Source organism: Ammospiza caudacuta, chromosome 10 (assembly GCF_027887145.1).
Source record: "Ammospiza caudacuta isolate bAmmCau1 chromosome 10, bAmmCau1.pri, whole genome shotgun sequence".
Classification (NCBI taxonomy): Eukaryota; Metazoa; Chordata; class Aves; order Passeriformes; family Passerellidae; genus Ammospiza; species Ammospiza caudacuta.
The window spans coordinates 14,301,572-14,315,840 of record NC_080602.1 but is presented as its reverse complement, the minus strand read 5'-3'; the positions used below and the strand labels follow the sequence as shown (position 1 = coordinate 14,315,840).

At 42.2% G+C, this 14,269-nt stretch overlaps 1 protein-coding gene across 1 annotated transcript in view; it reads right to left on the bottom strand.

Moving 5' to 3' along the window:
* The window catches only part of MYO1E (myosin IE), a 76,669-nt gene that overhangs the window by 2,779 nt on the left and 59,621 nt on the right, over nucleotides 1–14,269 (bottom strand). The window contains 8 exon segments of the mRNA XM_058811417.1: nucleotides 1,505–1,709; nucleotides 3,994–4,086; nucleotides 4,508–4,665; nucleotides 6,017–6,163; nucleotides 6,624–6,769; nucleotides 7,161–7,330; nucleotides 8,002–8,116; nucleotides 11,274–11,418. Coding sequence (XP_058667400.1) covers nucleotides 1,505–1,709; nucleotides 3,994–4,086; nucleotides 4,508–4,665; nucleotides 6,017–6,163; nucleotides 6,624–6,769; nucleotides 7,161–7,330; nucleotides 8,002–8,116; nucleotides 11,274–11,418 — 1,179 coding nt within the window.

Sequence of the window (14,269 nt, the reverse complement as noted above, 5' to 3'; positions counted from 1 at the left end):
TTAATCTTGGTCCTGCACTGGATTGTTAGTATCACTGTATCCTTCTTACAGCTTTGCTAAAAATAAACCCGATTCTACTCCTTAAAAATTGCATCTACTTATATATCACTGGTTTTGAAATACTGAAGTCACACCTCTTCCAGCTCACAGCTTCCTTTTGCATAGGAACTGTGTCTGAAATCCGCTGCTGAATACAGTTACATTGTTTCTTTTCAGCGTATTAATAAAGGAGCTCATAATGCTCAGGAGGACAGCCTTGGGAATGTCACTTTCCTAAGAGTGCTTGGGTTTGTTACTGCTGCAGAACAGCTGGCATGTTGGGTTTTGCTTTTATCCTGTGGCTGATGTGTTTTTGTTGTTACATGAACTGTAGCCTCAAGACCAAGTAAAGTCTAATATTAGTAAAAGAGTTAAGGAAGAAGCTGACATGTGACAAGAACTTTTCATCACTAAAAGCCATGGAAGCTATTACAAGATGGAGATGTGTCTGTTAGCATGTGCTGATGAGATTGAAAGTGGTAAAATAAGTAGCAGTGGCTATTTCTTTCTGATTTCTTTCTTATTTGAAGATTAATCTTTAACAAAGAAAAGCTCTAAATATGCCTGAAATATCTTATGGCTGACCCTTGGCACAGTGGGGTAAAATGACTGCATTTAGTACAACTGCAAAGACCTCTGGACATGCCTGACCCTGCTTGAAGGGCTCTGTGTTTAGGAACTGGAAAGCTTTTCCTTGGGAACCCTTGGGTGCACTTCTGACTCTCAAAATCTATCAACTGTGCACATTATGTTACTGTTTGATAACTGTGAGGTCTGTAATGCTCACTTACATTGTAACTAATCTACTTAATAATCAACCTTGGTGGATAACACAGCAGAATAATGCTTAGGCCAACAGGGTAATTTAGTGCAGAACTATAAATAAACAATAAACACTCCTCCTGCCCAGGAGCTTCTCTGCTGACTGACAGCTGAGACAGGGCTGCTGGCACAAAAAGTTGCTCTTGATATGGTTAGAAATAAATGTACTTTTGCTGGCTCAAAGAACCCCCCTTCATGCAGATCACAGGAGTCATCAGCAAACTGCTGCTTCTAAACTAAATTCTTTCCTTTTTTTCCTGGAACTGCTGAATAGGCAGCAGACTTGGACAATTAAGTGACACTTAAAATTCCCACTGCAGTAAAGCTCCACTATGTTCTACAAGAGAGTGGAGTAAGGACTGAGTTAAAGCAGAAACTGTGGGGTCACTTAAAAACATCATTTTTTAAGGCCTTCAACATTCAAATTTAAGATATTAAACCAGAACTGCTTCACCTTTATTCCTATGGGTCTAGGATGGAGTATGGTTTGGGATCTGATGGAATGGATGATAACCTTTGAGTACAGTTCAATAGTACAGGCTGGTCATTGATGCACAGAGTGTATCAGTCATGAACAGTTTGAGTGTGTAGAAATATTTGTAAAAATGGACATCTTCTTATCAGAGTCAATGTACAATCTTACCCAGCTGCTCCTTGGTCAGGTACTTTCAAGAAATCCAAGCTTTGTGGTTGCTGTGAAATCTTGCCTGATCCTCCTGACGTTTGCCGTGGTAAAGCCGGTCGTGTCATGTTTGTGTACAGGTTCCTCTGATTGGCCCACTGATTTCCTGGCATCTGGGGATGGGCTGCACCCTGGGGAGGATTTATTACTCCATTCTGCTGCTGACCTGCAAGTAAATAAAGAGTGACTGAGTGCAGCCCAAACTCCAGCTCAGTAGAGGGAACCTTTGGTGGCCTTGCTGTCAGACTCAGCTGTCACAGAGCCCCACTATCAAGGAACCCAAACACAAAATCATGTTGAAATGCTGATTTGTACCCAGTTTCTGGGCTGCTGACAATCTCTTTTGGCTCACCAACTTTATGGACTCGTGCTCAGGTTTAAGACTTGTGCCTTGGGTGTTCCAATCAAGCAGAAGGGTTAGCTCTCAGCTGAGTTCCATTCAGGTAACACGGTACCACCAACTCCTCTAAAGCACTGCACAATATTTTATCCAGATAAGGGTCCAAAGCTGCTTATAATAATCATAATTAATCATATCCATAGCTAATTCATATCCAAATTTCTTCTTCTTCTGAAGTTCAAACTCAGTCTACCATATACTCAAAGAATTTGATTGTTTTATTAAGTTGCTATAAATATTTGTCTATTTTAACAAGCATGTGGGTAGGGGGTGTTTAGGCTTTTTTGTTGTTTTGTTTTTAAAAAATGCCTTGATGCTATTTTGCTAGTTGGAAAGGAGTTTGCATTTTCTAGGACTGACATGGGTATATGCCTGTAAATACATAATTATGCCTCTAATTTAAAGCAAACCCACCTATGTCTGAGCTACCTGTGGTATCAGGGCCTAAAGAGCCCAAGTCTGGATGTTTTACATTCCTAAAACTCCTATGGAACAAAAGGGGAGCTATGCTTCGATTAAAAATCAGTTTTCTCACTTACATGGGTGAGCCTCTGCTCTGCCATTGCGATTATGCCTGATAAACATGAGCAGAAAGAACAGCTGTGCAGAGAGGGGAATTCACAATCACAGCACCTTTACAGGGAAAACCTACTGCTTCCAACAGCTGCTCTTTGCTTCTGATGTTCTCTGGGTGCTGTGGCAGTACTAAGGGTCAGAAACTCCTGCACAAACCCCACTGTGCAATCCAAGCCAGGGTGGCACAGACATTATGGTGATGTTAATAAAGGTTTGGGTTTTTCTGAACCTGTACAGAACACTGTTCAGCTACTGCACCACTGATTTCAAAACAAGATGTGAAAATAGCAGAACCCAGATAATTGTTTGGGACTTTCAAGAATGAATTTGCCCAAATCATGACATGACTTTAAACCCCTTGAAAGTGTGAGCATTTTAACTGAAACTCTTTTGTAACACCTGTCTGCAATTCTGTTTTTCCAGCTATGTGTGGCTACTTTCCAATAGTATTATTAATACTATTCATATTTAATATTTAATATTCAAAAAAACAACCAAAGCCACTGTAACCTACAGAGAGGTTTGTAGGAAAGCCTTCTGCTCACCTTTTAAATGTGATAGCCAATGCCTGAGGGTCATCACAGCACTTAACTTCAGCAGTAGCAATTTTTCTAGCTATAAAACTGCTGAAACAGTTTTTGAAAATAGAAACCAGACTGTCCTTGCTTTAACTGATGCTGCACAAATACTCACAGGTCAGCTCTTACAGTAATTTCCCACTTCACTACTGATCTGGCAGGTCACACAGTTGTTAGTTTGACTCATACAACTGTGAGGATTTGGAATTGTCTTTTTAATTTGGTGACCAAGACTGGTCACACCCCTAACTTCCACCATTAGCATTGTGCTTCTCAATAAACAGCAGCTGACTGAAACGCTTTGTTAAAAAGAAAGTACTCTGGGAGTGTAAGTAAAAAAAAAAACCTCTTGGGAAATGCTGGGTCAATGGAATATTGTTCTTCCCTGTGAGTTCACAAGCAAAATGAATCCTATCTGCCCAGGGCAGAAGTGGAACACCCTGATGACATCAGTGCCCTGCAGAAAGAGCCATGCTGCTCACTGGCTCAGCTGCTGTGTCCCAGCACACAGGAGCTGGAACGTGTCTGACAGGCAGCACAATGAGACACAACCTGCATTCTGTGCTCTGGTGGCCCTAAAGCAGTTTCACTGCAAAGCATTGTCCATGGCTTGATAAGCACAGAGCCTGTACCCTTCACTCTGGAGAAGGCTGCAAGGTCAGGTTTAGATTGAGTGGCTTATACCAAGTGTCTGAACATCCACACCAAGCAGGACAGCTCTGGGGGAATATCCAGCAAGACACAAATGCCTACAAACAGATGCTTTCCAGGCAGGGTCTTAGAGAAAATTAAACTGTTACCATAATCTTTTTTTAATGGGTAAAAATTGCTAGATGGCAGGAGAAAACAAGAGCCTTTACCTGGAATTCTGTTCAGCACAAGCTAAGAGGACTTACCTGGAGGAGGTGGTGCAGCTCTCATAGGATAAGTCTGATTTTGAGACCTACTGGAATATCCTCTGCCTTGGCTAAGGCTCCGTCTTGTAGGACCTGGAAGAAACCAGCAACGTTCTGTAACTCCTTCACAGTAACATTAATGAGGTAAGCCCAGAGCCCCTCTTCTGGGATCAGAAAGAGCTGATCTTCAGGAATAGGGAATCTGACTCCTGCAGGGTTGGCCAGGCTGTTACAAAGCATTAGGTGCAAAAAGGATGACTTTGGGATATTCTCCCTTTAGTGATCCAGTTCAGCCTCAGGATATAAAGCAAAGCCTTCTTGCAACTACAGTAAACGAGGTGCAGACCACTGACAGCTGTAGAGCAGCAAGAACTCTGCTGTAATCCTTAGGATCTCTGTGTGTTACAGACAAATTAATATGGAACATGATGAGGCTAGGCCAAGCATGGATAGAAAAAGTCAACCATTCTCTGATTTTACAAACCCCTAATTTCCAGAGGAAATTCCTACTTACGGGAATTCTTTGGTAGCCCTGGTCCAATGCTGATCTGCAGCACTTTATTACTTGGCTTGAGAATGGCCACATCTCCTTGGCCCTGCATAAACTGCACCTGTCGGGAACCAGCACTGCTCCACGGCCCCCAGCTCTCCTTCTTCAGCTTCACTTCAAGTCTGATAGAAGCATGTGAACACACAAATCAAAAAAAAGACCAGAATTGCTACATCAAATCAAGGTAGTATTGCTTGGCAGCAGATAACTTAAGAAATATAAAATTAAAAGCTTAGACTGAGAATCTGCATTCCATGAATGACTCAGCTGACATAACCACATAATTAAATCTTTTTTCCACACTTTTTAGAAAAATGTTCGTAATTTATGTTTTAACTTTCCTGGTACAGCTTCTCAAAGGAAGTTTAAGATGCCCTGGAGAGGACAGTGAGCTTTGAACAAAAATGTGCAAAGGTTCAAGTAGGAGATGTGTCAGCCCTGAGCCAGCAGTGCCTCTGCTGTTTGTGGCCATGCCCTGCACACAGTCAGAGGCACAGCCCCACCCTGTGCCCGGCTCTGCACTGCCCTGGGCGCTCCGGGGACAGCTCTGCACACACACACCTCAGACCCTTCACTTCACATTATTTCCCATAAAGGTGCACACACACACACCACACACACACACCCTCTCCTTCCCAGCATTTCCACACTACCCATCTGCTCTGAACTGTACTCAGATAGGGTTTTGGAATGCAATACACTTACTCCTGGCTTTGCATTCTCAGTGTACAGGAATGTATGCTAGAGTTATATTCCTCACTTCAGTTATCCTTCTACACCCTTTCCAAACAAAATTAGTGATCTCCTGTTGCTTTTTGTAATTCCTCCACCTTTTTGAAGGCAATAAAGTAAACATACAAATCCAAGGCCTGCTGTTGCTGATCTCCTTAATGGGTGGAAGCATTAACAAAAGCACATGTTTGCTGGGACTGTTTCCAGGATGTCCTCACAGCCAAAGTGCACATCAGACATGCTCTAGGTTTTCACACTTGTTTCTAAATAATGTTCCCAATATCATTTACTTAAGTGAGGCCTCCTTAGAATTATTCTTTCACCCTGCAGTCCCTGGTACCCACAACAAACTTCAGCATTTCAGAGTGCTACATTATGTGCCCAGAATTCTTTCAAACTCTTCACTGAGATGTCTGCACTCCTAGGTGAAGGTGAGGGAAGAGGATGCTCCCTGCTCCTGCCAGGAGCCAGCAGCAGCTGTGCAGAGGCCCTGCCCTGTCAGGAGAACAAAGGCAGTTCTCCATGCACACACACAGTGGGAAGTGTCAAGTGGCCCTAGTAAATCCTAACCTGTTACTCTGACAAGGCAAGCACAAAGTCTGGTACCCTTGCACGTGCAGGGTTTGACACTGTGCTACCTCCTAGTATTGTAAATAAAGTACAACTCACACTCAATCATTTGCCTTGGCAGCAAGAACAACATTTATCCCTAAATGCCCATTGAGAAAAGCCAGAACTCACGTATTGCTAAATTTCAGAGGTAGTTTTTGTTGTGTTTTCTCTTCGTATCGTTTTGACAAGAGGCTTAAAAACTCTGTTTTGAAGACTGATTCGAGCAAACTGTCATATTCCTGTTCATGTAGAATGAAAATGTCATCCTGCATGGTGCTGCAAGGAAATCAGAGCATACAGCATCCAGTTTAAAATGTCATCAGCAAATACAGCCAGCATTAATAATGACATTTGCAGAGTACTCATGGTTAAGTTTTAAAAATATAACAAAGTCCAAGCAGCATTAATTACAGAGCCTTGCTTTCTGAGAACAGGTTTGATTTTTTTTCAGGAGTTGATAATGGAATAGCTGAAACAATCCCTTTTGAGAGACAGGAATACTACTTAGTAATTTTACAGTAATTACTGTTAACAAAAAAACGTGCTATTAAAATTACAGTTAAAATTCTTTTCTTCAATAATGGCAGATTTTTAAACTAGAGATAAATTGGAAATATGAAGGTCACTGAAGCAAGTCTGAAACCTAAAGCAAGTAAATTCAGAAAGAAAGCTTACAATTCCCATTTCATCAAACAAATTGCTCTATTAATGGAAAAAATACATTGCAGTTGCTGACCTTAAAGAAACAGAAAGAATTCTCTCCACTTCCATCCTTCTCTTCAAGACCTCCTTCACCTGGCCCTTCTCTGGGCCCTGCTTTATCTTCTCCCGCCCGATCAGGTAAACGCACTTGGGAGTGAGGACGAGATCTCGCTTCACGCTCTGAAACACAACATTGGAAACACACAGCTGTGAGCTGGGCACTGCAAACACACAGCTGTGAGCTGGGCACTGCAAACACACAGCTGTGTCCTGGGCACTGCAAACACACAGCTGTGAGCTGGGCACTGCAAACACACAGCTGTGAGCTGGGCATTGAAAATACACAGGTGTGCCCTGGGCACTGCAAACACACAGCTGTGAGCTGGGCATTGAAAATACACAGCTGTGTCCTGGGCACTGCAAACACACAGCTGTGTCCTGGGCACTGGGAACACACAGCTGTGTCCTGCCTGGTATGGCCCTGAGCTGGGCAGTTCCTGGCACGAGATGGTGAAGACAGCTCTGACTCAGAGCAGAACTGGTCTTCAGGGGATGTTGCTGTTCCACCCACCTTAAACCTCCTGTCATATTTAGTTACAGTGTCTGCAAAATCGATCTTCTCCCTCTTGCCCACGAACTGGCGCAGCTCGGGGTGCTCCTCCATGCCGATGTAATCTCCCACAAAATTCCTGTTAATGCTGTTCCGCCTTCTCTCCTTCTTGCTCAGCAACAGATCTGATGCTAAATACAAAACATAAACATTGATTACCAGCATCTACCAGGTTTCCTAAACTCATGGTCTCTAAGAGCCAACTTTCACACAGAATTTCTTGGGAAGTGAGAACCTCATTGTTTGTAATATGGAAAAACAGTGAAGCACTGCTACTCAGTACATACTTTAGGTAAGGATGTATGTGATCATTAAATCCAATCCTAATTAAATACATTGATGGCAAGCTCAGTAGTTCTGGTTAATTAGGAGCACTTCTGGAACGAAGAAATTTCTCACAGTGCTATAAATTAAAGATTAACCCTTCCAAACCCAGCACGTTCATTCACACAGCCCAGGTCATGCACACTTAAGTCCCAGGAGAGTCCATGGATTGATCTTATCACCTACAGATTACTCAGACTCTGTGTAACTGTGGAAAGTTTTCTTTTTTTGCCTCCCCTGTCTGTCCTACTCAGTCTGGCTCTGATTTCAGAGCAAAACACTGGGCAGTCCAAGCATGCAGAGCAGTCAGCCTCCTCAGTTGGTACTGCAGGGCTCCAACAAAGTGCAATCACTCTGAGACAGTTACCTGCAATGCAACTTTTGCCTACAGAGAGGGATTTGCCCCTCTTTGTGTCCCTCCTTCTGTTCCTGGAACCATGTGTGTGTGCAGTCCCTGCCACCAGAAGTTCTGACCTACCTTCTTCTCTCATCTGCACGTATTTTTTCCTGGCTGCATACTTCCTCCAGGCCTTCTGGATGGCCCTGGCATACCCATCATACTTCCTCTCTCTCATCTCTTCCAACAGGAACAGCTGTACAGAGACAGTGGGGTGGGGCAGACATTTTACATGCAAAGTTCAAGAAAAAGCTGCATTTTACTTTTGACAACTCTCCAGTGCATTTCACTCTAGATCCAAGCTGGCTCCTCTTCCACAACTGTGGGATCTGAGACTGGAATGCTAAGGAAGCCTTTCTGGAAGGCTCTGGAAGAAATCTCTGCTGCTTGAGTGGCTGTGGCTCTTACCAGTCTATCCATTAAGTTCCATACCCCATGATGAAGGAAGAGGAATATGGATTCTCCCTGAAATATTCTACTAGTACAATGCAAGGTTCTCCACTGGCCATTTATTCAGTCTCCCTCCACACATTCTCCAAAATTCCTCCTTGTCTTGTCAGAATGTTATCATGCCTGTGGGGATCTATGCCATGTGTAACACAACTGTTCACAAGCAAGTTTCTTCCCGGGCTGAATTTCAGACCCTCCTGTCCACTGGCTCCATTCCTTCTCACCACTGAAGGTTGTCAGCTGGCTGCAGGACTTGTAACTATGACCTTATAATTCACAAGAATAACATAGCAAGGTCTAAAATATCAGAAATCAAGACAAAAATACTATTTTTTTTAAAACAGGAATGGAAGGTGGAGCCCTTTTTTGAGAATCCCAGGTCCTATTAAAGTACATGTAAATTTAATGCATTTTAAACAACTTCATAATTATTGTAGGATACAGCACATTCACTACAGCCTTTACATACTTCAGTGAAATGGGATTTTTATCTTATCAGGAGCACAAGCATTTGGCTAAATTGCAGCATTCAATCCAACATGACTGTTGCTTATTATTTCCCTGCATTGTATGTTAAATACTCAAAGGAGTAATTAGCAAAAATGGGTATATGAGAAGCAAACCTGGCTTTAGGATTTCTTTTTTTTTTACTTTGATGGTCTGAACCATGCAAACCTAGAAAAACAGTTGTTCATATTGATCTGAAAAAGGAAACTCGATCTGGTGCAAACCATTTCCACAGAACCTCACTTGCTCCTGTACAGAGTTATTTATTCAGGTGTGTGATGGAAATGTAAATAATGAAGCCTTTCTGCCACCCATAAAACCTTATTTCACAGATGGCAATTCTCCATCTACAGCAAACTTATTTAATTTTTTTTTTTAATCTCTTCCTGAACACAAGCACTGGTTGGGGTTTCAGCACAGCCAGGAGAGCTCCTGATGCAAAAACATCCTCAGCTGCAGCAGGGGCATGACCAACCCCATGTAATTCAGGTTACAGTGACAATATTGACTGTCTCTCATGAACACTCATGAGTTATTTCTCTAACAATAATGTTAATTGCAAAATCTCAGTGCAAAATAATCTATCATCTGCAGCCGAAGGTCACCATTAAGGAAGTTCAACTAAATCACTGAGCTAAAATACAGTTCTTAAACTACAGAAATAAAGATATTGCACAGACCCTTTCCTAAAATATGTATTATAAAGCCTCCTCTTACACTCTCAAGCAAATCAAGTATTTTTTATCTTTAACCACAACAGGTGCTCTTTTTGGTGGAAGAAAGAAAAAATTTCATTTACCATCTAAAAGATTATTTTTCTCAGAAGCAATTCGATCCTCGCCAATATTTCAGTAATATGAGATGAGAGATGATTGTCTTTCTTAATAAAAGATAAATCACTCTTTAAAATATTCAGTTTGTAAAAATATTTTCAACATAAAATAAAAAAGGCCAGACTCATTTTGGTACTTACTTACAAAGAGATTTCATGGCATTAAAAAAAAAAAAGAAAACATATATAGTAATTAAAAGCATTAATTAAAATTAAAATTGAAACACAACCCCTAAAAATTTCCAGTCAACTTCATGTTGTCCTAACCTGCAGAATTGCCCCTCAGTAAAACTCACAGATACACCATTAAATGAACATCCATGCAAGCAGGACATAGCATCACAGAAATGCACTGGGATGGGAAGAAGCTTCCACTGGGCAGCAATGTCCTCCTCTCAGAGGAGCCAGCAGCACTCAGGTTGGGTTACAGATCATTTCTGGCTGAAGGGGAACTGGATCCATCAATCCCATGGCAGCACTGCCACCTGGCCACTGAACGGGACAGACACCAGGAAACCACACCAACGTGGAAGACAAAACTCCCAATAATCTCCAGAAACCACAGCCATGCTCCACAGGAAGCAGGTAAAGCTCACACTCCCTCAGAACTGGCTGGCTGTTGTTGCCATGACCAAGTAGGATCCATCCCATAATAGTTTCCTGCTGTGCCAATATGCCACCTGAAGAACTGTAATAACCAACACCTCAAGCACTACATGCTGTGGTGTATAAACACGTCTCCCAGATGCAGGCAGGAATGTAAATCCCATTATTCCTGAACAATATCTTACCTTTTTTATGGTAGAAACAACAAAATTTCTATTATGCCTTGGAGAAACATCCTTTTTCTGCCTTTAAGAAATACCTTCCCATGTGATTGGACACAGCAGCGTCATGGCCCAAATTATTAGAATTATTAGAAAAATATATCTTCCTAGAGCAGCTACAGAAGTGTTCAGCTTTTGTTTTAGCATGTAACTTCAGACAAAGCACCAAGAAATCGATGCTCAGCTGCAAGATGTGCAAGTAAGACCCTTTGCTCCTGATACACCAGGAATACATCAGGGTGAGCAGAGCACAAATTTTCCTTAGCAACTTTCCTGAACAGCACAGTAAGCAAACTTTTTTCCAACAGATTATGCACAACTTAGTAGGCACAGGATAAAACCAGCCTTGTGATGCCTCCCTAATATTCTCTTTGGGATTTCAAATTGCAGTCATTCTGGAACACTGATTTACTGTCCTTACCATCCCTTGGGATTATTCTACCTTCATCAATAATTCTTGTTATGAGAAGAGGACCAATGTTCTTGATACCAAAGCATCTTCATAACCTATTTTTCTTCTTCTTGATGCATTTAATTCTCCCTCTATTAAGTGCCAAAATCCTGCAGTGACTTTATGTAGTGTGCCCTTCACAGAGGCTCTGTGATAGACAGGCTCAGCTTGTCTCAGAGTTTTACACTTCCCACACCTCAGCAGGTATCATGCTCAACTTGGCAGGCAGGACTTTAATTTCAGCAAACAGCTGCATAATTAAAGAATTGTGTTCTGGTACACTTACAGACTCTGGAGCTTTGATGAAGACTTTGGACTTGCCGAGCTGGTACTGGTCAGGATCCATGTTGACTGACTGAAGCAGGTGGAGGACTCCTTGTTTCTCTTCTCCTTTCCACGAGGGCCAGGTTGCTTTGGTGAGAATGGCATACCTTAAACCACCAACAAGAAGAGATTAAAACCTGGGGTCAAACAGCAGCAGCAGAACACCACTGACTCTTGGCCAGCACTACCCTGGGGGAGGGTGACAATGGCAGCAGCACTCAGAGCTTGGTGTGTGTGAAGATGCACAGTATTAAGATGTTTCTTGTTTAGTGAGACCAAGGAACTGAGGAGAACAACAATGCCCTGGAATCTCCCACTTCCAGATGCTGTCTGCTAACTGCAGCAGTTCATTGCACAAAATTCTGCTGGAATCTGCTTAAGTCCAGGGTGAGATTATTCACCGACAATGACCTATGGGCCAGGTTTGAGCAGCTACATCCTTGGTACTCTGAGCTGGTTCCCAAGCACATGTCCAATTCCTCACTCAAGCCTTCTCACTCTTACTCTTACAAAGGTCTTTTCTGTTTCTGAGCAAGTGACCAGCTTGTGTTCCTAACCCACCTGCTCAACAGCTGGGCTGCCTTTAGCAAGGAGCAGTGCTGGTTCTATCCCAGGAAGCCTCTGGCTTGGTCTCTGGTGCAAGAAGAAGCCACAGAGATGTTGGTGCTACCTTGAGGGCACTCTGGGAACGGACCCCACAGAGGGGCCCAAGGAGCAGGGAAGTGCTCTAACTTTGACAGAAAGAAGCATGAAGCCCTCTCTCTCATGGTGTCCTCTGTAAGCCTTGAGAATGAAGTAATGCCAGGCTGCAGCCCCTTTTAAACTGCCCACTTCTCCAGGCTTCACTTGGGCTTTGGAGCTGCCAGGCTGGAGTTACAAAGCTGCCTTGTTCCACTGCCCACCAAAGGAGCATTGCTGGGCTTTAGCTGCCCCAGCCTGTCTGTGGGGAAGGAACTGCTCTGGCAGCACCTGTCTAGGCTCCTTTGACAAGACTGGAGAACAACTAAATATATTGAGACAAATTTCTCCCCAAAATCTTATAATTACTCTTGACAGTTTCCTTTCAATGCCTTAGGCATACTTAAGTGATGTAAACTAAATCATGCTTATTAGTAGAACCATTCAACACATGAAAAAAGTGATCAAGTATGGAGGTTGGTTTGTTGTAATTCCCAAGTTCCTAAGATGATTTAGGCAGCTCCTAATAAAATGTTCTCAAAAAATCAGAAAAGGAATTGTTGGAAAATAGATTAAAGAAATGTTGATTACCTGTTATCATCATATCTAAAATGTTATCCAGCCAAGAAGCAGGAACAGTATCATGCAATTTAAGTAACAATACAACACAAACAGAAAAAGCAAACAGTTAAGAAGAAATGTATCACAAAACCCAAACACCTCTGAATAGAAGGTACATGAAAAGAAAGTAACTTCTGAATAATTCAGTAGGATTCAAACCACTGATGTTCTCCTGTTCAAATCTCTCAGTTAACAAACGCTCAGGTACTCTGCTGGACAGTGTAATGATGCAGCTCTTACACCACCTTAAATATGGCAGTGTATTATACACAGTCTGTGTTTAGACTATGTGTGCACATACATGTTTATGTGATTTATCAGTATTATGGCATAAACAGATGCAACCCAGTAAGGAGTTGTAACTTAAAGTAACTCCCAGCTCATTTATTTACCAGCCTCCTTTGCAGGCTCATCATGTACTGCCAACAGTGCAGCTGTGTAGGTGGGTGTGACCAAGTCTGAAGGTAAAGGAGCTGAGGTGAATAAAGGTGTTTGAAACTGCTACCTTCCACACAAGAGACTGTGACATGACATTTCAGCATGCTACAAATTCTCTCCTACATCTCCTGAGCTGCAAAAGAAGGCATAGGGGAAAATGTGATTCAAGACCTTTTAATATGTGAAGAGCTCTTGGGTACAAAGTAAGAACAGATTTAAAATTCTCCTTTTTCATCAAATTAACTTCATACATTTTACTGCTGTGACAAGTCTAGAGGGCAGAACAAACAGATAATTCTAGAACATGCACTATTTAAGCATTTTACAGGTTGATAATGTGACAACTGTGACTGCTCACTGCCGCTCAGCAATGGCACCTCAGTGTCCTCGTGCATGCTCCCCATGAAACAGTCATGTCACTATCCATGAATCCAGGTTTGTTAAACTTGTGTAATATGATCTTGCAGATGATTTCAGCACAAGTACTAAATGTGTTCTTAACATGCTTCTGAAACAATTTCAAATCATGGCTGCCCCCAGATAGGTATTACAAACTCCCAGTCAGCAGTTAGGTCTGAGGCTGAGCAGGGAGTGGGAGCTCAGCTTTCAGACTGGTTATGCTTGGGAACACACAGGCCTTTTCAGTGACTGTGGCTTTTTGCATGCAAATGTAAATTTTGTACATAAAAGTCTATTCAGCCCAGCAATCTCCACTTGCATGGAGCTGCCAAGGCACGCCCAATGAAAACAAGTGTACAAGCATGCATTTCCTGTCATCCCATGCCTCAGCCCCATTTTACTCACACTGACTCTGGGGGTCAGAACAGAGCTTGTTCTGGATGCTAGGAACTGTGAATGGAAAGGCTGCAGGAAGAGTTTTACTCATAACAAAATGTTAAATTTAACAAAGTTAATTAATCTGAAACAAAAGGATGAATTCCATAAGAGGAGTTTCAGTTGCCTGTGGATCCAGAAGTACCATGTAGCTTTCCTCTGTGCACAACTCCCAGCCCTCACAGTCTGTGTTCAGGCTAGATTTAACACACAGTATAAATCTGTTATTTGTCTCAGCAACAGTCTGTGTTCAGTAACATAGCCTGTAGCATGTTCATGTTTATACATCTAGGCTTGAAAGTCATAAAGAAAAAGGAATTTATACTTGTTCAGTGAAAATGAAGTCCATACTTTCAGAGATTTTAGGTCTGGCTGTTACTGCATTAT